General features: G+C 48.5%; 1 protein-coding gene across 1 annotated transcript; it reads left to right on the top strand.

Moving 5' to 3' along the window:
• Positions 1–4003: 4003 nt before the first annotated feature.
• LOC309560228 (E3 ubiquitin-protein ligase TRIM39-like) lies at positions 4004–5717 on the top strand. Its single transcript, XM_082263800.1, has one exon. The coding sequence runs from the start codon at positions 4051–4053 to the stop codon at positions 5623–5625; it is 1575 nt and encodes a 524-aa protein (XP_082119926.1). The 5' UTR covers positions 4004–4050; the 3' UTR covers positions 5626–5717.
• The last annotated feature ends 650 nt before the right edge of the window (positions 5718–6367 follow it).

The following is a 6367-nucleotide window of genomic DNA, read 5'->3' on the forward strand; positions in this document are numbered from 1 at the left end:
CAGATTCCGATGAGCCCCCTGCCCGCAGACCCCCACAACCACCGGCCAGGGTTGTGGGGATGAGGCCCTTGTCCTCATCAACATGGGGGCAAGGTGCTTTGAGGTGCGGGGTGCAGAGCCCCCCCTGCCCCAAAGCACCCACACCCCCCCATGTTGAGGGCGTGTGGCCTGGTATGATCCAGGGGGGGTGGGGCCGCTCGCTCGTCCCCTCCCCTTTCCTGGCATGCCGGACTGCATGCTCGGATAAGGGTTTGGTATGGATTTTGGGGGGGACCCCACGCCGTTTTTTCGGCGCGGGGCTACCCTCAAATTCCATACCAGACCCGAAGGGCCTGGTTTGGAACCTGGGGGGGAACCCCACGCCGTTTTTTTCCCCATTTTGGCGTGGAGTTCCCCCTCAAGATTCTCACAGTGCAGGTCGCACCGCAAGTCGGATCACCCTGATCCGACCTGCGGTGTGACTTCCATTCAAATCAATAGGCTCCCATAGGGAGCCATTGATTTTGAATGGAAGAAAAAAAACGTATAACGTGGCTTAACGCACGTTAAGCAACGTTATGGAGCCTTATGGAGCCTTTAGCAGCGTCCAACGTTTTTTGCAGCTTGACGCTGGAGCTCCTGAACCCACAGTTCCTGGGTTTTTTTTGGAGCTGTAAAACGCCTATGCCACTTGGAGCTCCTAAAAGCTCTATGTGTGCATGAGGCCATAGAATAACATGGATGGGCGTTCTGCAGCTGCAAAAAAAAACGTCTGAGGCTGCTAACAGCAGCTGTAAAAACGTCCAGTGTGCATGATGCCTTTGGCTCCGTTCACAAGTAAGCGTATGGATCATGGGCAGAACCGCCGCGGTTCCGCCTGCGATCCGGAGATTATTGCAAATCGCGGGACGCCTGTGCGTTGCCCGTTGATTTGCAATAGACCCCCAAACGCTGAGCGATGTTGCTGCGATTTCCGCCTGCCGAATCGCGGTAACATCGCGCAAAAAAAAATCGCGGGACGCATTACGACCAAAAAAGTACAAGAGCTTCTTTGGATCGTATTGCGTCCCGCGATTTTTTTTGCGCGATGTTACCGCGATTCGTCAGGCGGAAATCGCGGCAACATCGCTCAGCGTTTGGGGGTCTATTGCAAATCAATGGGCAACGCACAGGCGTCCCGCGATTTGCAATAATCTCCGGATCGCGGGCGGAACCGCGGTGGTTCTGCCCGTGATCCATACGCTAACATGTGAACGGAGCCTTAGAGTGAGCCTAGGGGGTGTTTCCTAACTGTGGGGGGAGGATAGGCTTGTGGAATCAACACAGAGACCTGTGTTGCTAAATAGGAGGAACACGGGCACTCTGTGCTGATTCCTGAGAGAACAACGGACCGCTGTTCTTTCTCCATGGGGAGGGACCCGGTGAGTCAGCTTCCCCGCTTGCTAATGGGGGCGCGAGCGTGCCTCTGGCGGCGCACGTGCGCCCCAAGGAGAGCTCCCGCAAACAGCTATACAGGTACAGCGGTTCGCGCAGCCAAGCCAGCCTGCCGCAGTATATCTGGGGCGAGCGGTCGGCAAGTATTTAACCGCTTACCCACCGCCCGCCACAGTTATACTGCGGCAGGGCGGCCCTCCTGCGCTCCCGCCCCACTCGTCAGCGGCGACTCCGATGCGCGGGGCTGGTGGCTCAGATTGCCGTCGGCCATCCGCGATCGCTCCCCGCTGAGAGAGAAGGACGGTCGGCTGTTGTAAACACAGCAGACCGATGTTTTGTCTGGAATGATCACAGAGTGCCTGTGATCCTTTTATATAAGATCACAGGTCTCGATGATCATTTCACAAGCCACGCCCCCCACAGTTAGAATCACGCCCCTAGGTACACATTTAACCCCTTGATCACCTTCAGTGTTAACCCCTTCCCTGCCAGTGTCATTATTACAGTGCATATTTTTAGCACTGATTACTGTAGTAATGTCACTGGTCCCCCCCCCAAAAGTGTCAAAAATGTCAGTTAGGGGTTCGATCTGTCCGCCGCAATGTCGAAGTCCCGCAAAAAATCGCTGATCGCCGCCATTACTAGTAAAAAAAAAAAAAACACTAAATTTTTCCCTGTAATTAGTAGACGCGATAACTTTTGCGCAAACCAAAATACGCTTATTGCGATTTTTTTTTTTACCAAAAATATGTTGCAGAAAACAAATTGGCCTAAAATGTTAAAAAAAATTTGATTTTTACATTTTTTTTTTTATTGGGAATGTTATATAGCAGAATGTGAAAATATATATTTTTTATTTTCAGAATTGTCGCTCTATTTTTGTTTATAGCGCAAAAAATAAAAATCGCACAGGTGATCAAATACCACCAAAAGAAAGCTCTGTTTGTGGGAAAAAAGGACATCAATTTTATTTAGGTACAGCGTCGCGCGACTGCGCAATTGTCTGTTAAACGAACGCAGTGTTGAATCGCAAAATATGGCCTGGTCATTAAGGGGGCAAATCCTTCCGGTCTAGAAGTGGTTAAAGAAGAATTATACAAACAAATTGATTAATAAACACAGAAGTGCTTTTTTTTTTTTTTCTTACCACTTCTATTCCTTTATATTGACTTTTGACATTAAGTGCCGGTTCACATTTGTGCGGATGCGGAGATCGCATGTAATTCGGAGCGCACTGCTACTAAATTACATGCGATCTCATGTGCGGTGCGAGTTCAGCCATACACTTTGTATGGCTGAATTCGCACCGCATCCGCAACAAACACGCACATGAGGCTTTTTTTGAGCCGCAGTAGAATCGGATCGCATAGTGGTTCACACTAGTGCGATCCAATTCTGTGCAAACTTGCAGATCGCACTGCGATATGCGATCGCAACTGGTGGTGTCGTTAACTTTTAATTGACACCCCTGCGTATCGCATATGTCAGCGTGAACTGCCAGGGGTGCGATGCAGGCTCACGCTGCATTATCGCAGCGTTCCCACATCGCACAAGTGTAAACCGGCACTAAGGCCCCTTTCACACTTATGTGACGCGATTTTACCCTGATTTTGCCGCGATTTTGCGACACGATTTTGACGCGAATTTTGAAAGCAATGGCTATATACCTCAAAACGCACTAAAATCAGCCCAAAGTAGTGCAGGAACTACTTTGAAGTCGGTGCGACTTCAAAACGAACAGATATGAATGGGGCTCATTGAAAATAATGGAAAACGACTTGTCATGCGATTTTGCAGTCCAAAATCACGGGACAAGTCGCACTAGTGAAAGGGGCCTTAGACCCGTCTCACATTTGTGCGATGCGGGAACGCTGCGAATATGCAGCGTGATCCCGCATTGCATCCGTTCACACTGCCATATGCGATACGCAGGGGGTGTCAATTAAAAGTTAACGACACCCCCAGTTGTGATCGCATATTGCAGTGCGATCTGCAAGTTCGCACAGAATCGGATCGCACTGGTGTGAACCACTATTCGATCCGATTCTGCTGCGGCTAAAAAAAAAAAAAAGCCTCATGTGCGAGTTTATTGCGGATGCAGTGCGAATTGAGCCATACAAAGTGTATGGCTGAAATTCGCACCGCACATGAGATCGCATGTAATTTAGGAGCAGTGCGCTCCGAATTACATGCGATCTCCGCAATCGCACAAATGTGAACCGGCACTTAAAAATGCAGCAATTTAGATTGGATGAAAGGTTTAGCACTGGGAAACACTTTTTGAAAGATAAAAAGCACAATCTATATAAAACTATATAGATCAGACCAAAATGAGGGACAAATAAGGAGGAAAGAGGGACAGAGGGACTTTGTTCCAAATCAGAGACAGTCCCTCGCAAGTCAGGGACAGTTGGGAGCTATGCACTAGGTAGAAAGTATGGCGATCGTACGCATAGGAGAAAAAGATGGGATAAAGGGTTAAACATTACCAGCAGGAGCTCCTTCCGGGATCTCATGGATTCATTAATTCGTTACGGTTTCCTCCCCTTCCTTTGTGGTAAGAGGAAGGAGACGGATCTCTGTATTTTTTTAGCACCAGATACTTTCACTTTCGTTTCTCTCTTCTGCTGCCAGCAAATGGCGTCTGCCGATCTGAGAGCTGAGCTGGAATGTTCCATCTGTCTGGACATTTATACGGATCCTGTAACGCTGAAATGCGGACATAACTTCTGCCGTCTCTGTATCAGTCGAGCACTGGACACACAGGAGGGGTCTGGAGCTTATTCCTGCCCCGAATGCAGAGGGAAGGTTCGGCAGAGGCCTTTGCTCCAGGGGAACACAACACTGCGTAACATCGTGGAGAATTTCTTCCATGCTCAGCCAGACCATGAAGAGTCCAGTGTCCTCTGTACTTACTGTGTGGACTTTCCTGCTCCTGCTCTTACATCTTGTCTGCACTGTGAGGTTTCTCTTTGTAATAAACATATGAGGGTCCACAAAAAGTCCCCAGAACATGTCTTAACTGACCCCATGTTGTTCCTGGAGAGCCGGAAATGCTTCATCCATAAGAAGATCCTGGAGTATTACTGTGCCGAAGACAATACCTGTGTCTGCGCATCCTGTTGTCTGTTTGGAAAACACAAAGGACATGACATTGAGTCACTGGATAGGGCCTCCGGAAAGAAAATAAATAAAATGAGAAGAGTTTTGGAGAAACTTACAACAAAGAGAGAGGGGATGGAGGAAGGAGTCCAGAGTCTGCAGGAACACAGGAGGAAAGTAGAAGAAAAAGCCGCTGGTGACACCGAGAGAGTCAATGCTATGTTTGGAGACCTCAGGAGACGTCTGGAAGATCTGGAGAAGAAAGCCCTCAATGAAATCTCTGTAAAGGCACAACGGGTCCTGTTATCCATATCAAATCTGATGCGGGAGCTGGAAATAAAGAAGGAAGAGCTGTCTGGGGAGATGTGTCGCATCGAGGAGCTATGTAACAGGGACCCATTGACTGTCCTACAGGAATCAGACACAGACACCTTGCATGATACCGAAGATGGAGATAGTGAAAGCAGAGAGAGACATGAGGAACTCCTCCATGACGGAGGGGATCTAGATGTGACTGGGATCCTATGCACAGGTTTATCTGATATAATAAAAGAGGTGAATGTATACATCTATATACAGGAACCTGCAGACATATTACTGGATGTAAAGACAGCTGAAAATTCTCTACATACATCAGACGACAGGAAAACTGTATCCATATCAGACATGGACCTGAATCGCCGGAAAACACCAGAAAGATTTCAAATTTGGCCTCAAGTGTTAAGCAGTCAGAGTTTTTCCTCAGGGCGACATTACTGGGAAGTGGATGTTGGGGGATCGGACAGTTGGATCATCGGGATGTGTTACCCCAGTATAGACAGACTAGGAGAGCCACAGTCACTGATTGGATATAATAACAAGTCCTGGGGTTTGGACATGGATGGTAATCAGTATCGGGTGAGGCATGACAGTAAGCAAATCCTCTTGCCTGCCGATATCTCCAGTAACGGAGTGGGGATATATCTGGATTATGAGGCTGGGAGGATCTCCTTCTATGATCTGTGTGACCCCATCCAACACCTCCACACCTTCACCGCCAACTTCACCGAACCCCTCCATGCTGGGTTAGGTGTATGGAGAGGCTGTCTTAAGCTATATAAGAGGGACTGAGAAGTGTGAGAACTCCACCCAGAGACTGGTGACACCAAAGAAAGGGGGATGTGATTAGCTCATTGTTGGGCAAATGCTTTGGGGAAATGATACCTTTAGAGCCGGTTCACACTGAGGCGATCCGACTTCGAGGCGCGACTTGCAGGGACTTCACATAATGGGAGTCTATGATAAAAGAAAAGGAATTAGCAGCACTCCAGGTTGAGTCAAAATCCAGATTTATTGACTGGACATCCAAATATGACAATCGTGAGAAGGTAGACGCGTTTCACACACTGACTGTGTGTGCTTAATCATTACGTAATGATTAAGCACACAGTCAGTGTGTGAAACGCGTCTACCTTCTCACGATTGTCATATTTGGATGTCCAGTCAATAAATCTGGATTTTGACTCAACCTGGAGTGCTGCCAATTCCTTTTCTTTTATCAAGTTTCCACGGAGGCGAGCCAGGGCATGCACCGATGTGAGTCATCAGGCAATTGTACCACCTTGAGCAGTGAGTTCTTGTCTCTTCAATGGAAGTCTATGCAAGTCGCTCCGAGGTCGCCCCAAAGTAGTACAGGACCCTTTTTCTAAGTCGGAACGACTTGTGTCGCTCCTATTAGAACGGGTCCTGTGCTAATCAATGGCAGGCAACCCACCGCGACTTGTCAGGCGACCAAGTCGCCTGACAAGTCACGCTAGTGTAAATGGGGTCTTAACCACTTACGGACCACCCACAGTGCATTGACTGTGGGTGG

The sequence above is a fragment of the Pelophylax lessonae genome, assembly GCF_965119305.1.
Source record: "Pelophylax lessonae genome assembly, chromosome: 7".
Taxonomy (NCBI): Eukaryota; Metazoa; Chordata; class Amphibia; order Anura; family Ranidae; genus Pelophylax; species Pelophylax lessonae.

Coding starts and splice junctions, on each gene's coding strand:
- LOC309560228 (XM_082263800.1), top strand. CDS start 4,051: ATGGCGTCTGCCGATCTGAGAGCTGAGCTGGAATGTTCCATCTGTCTG.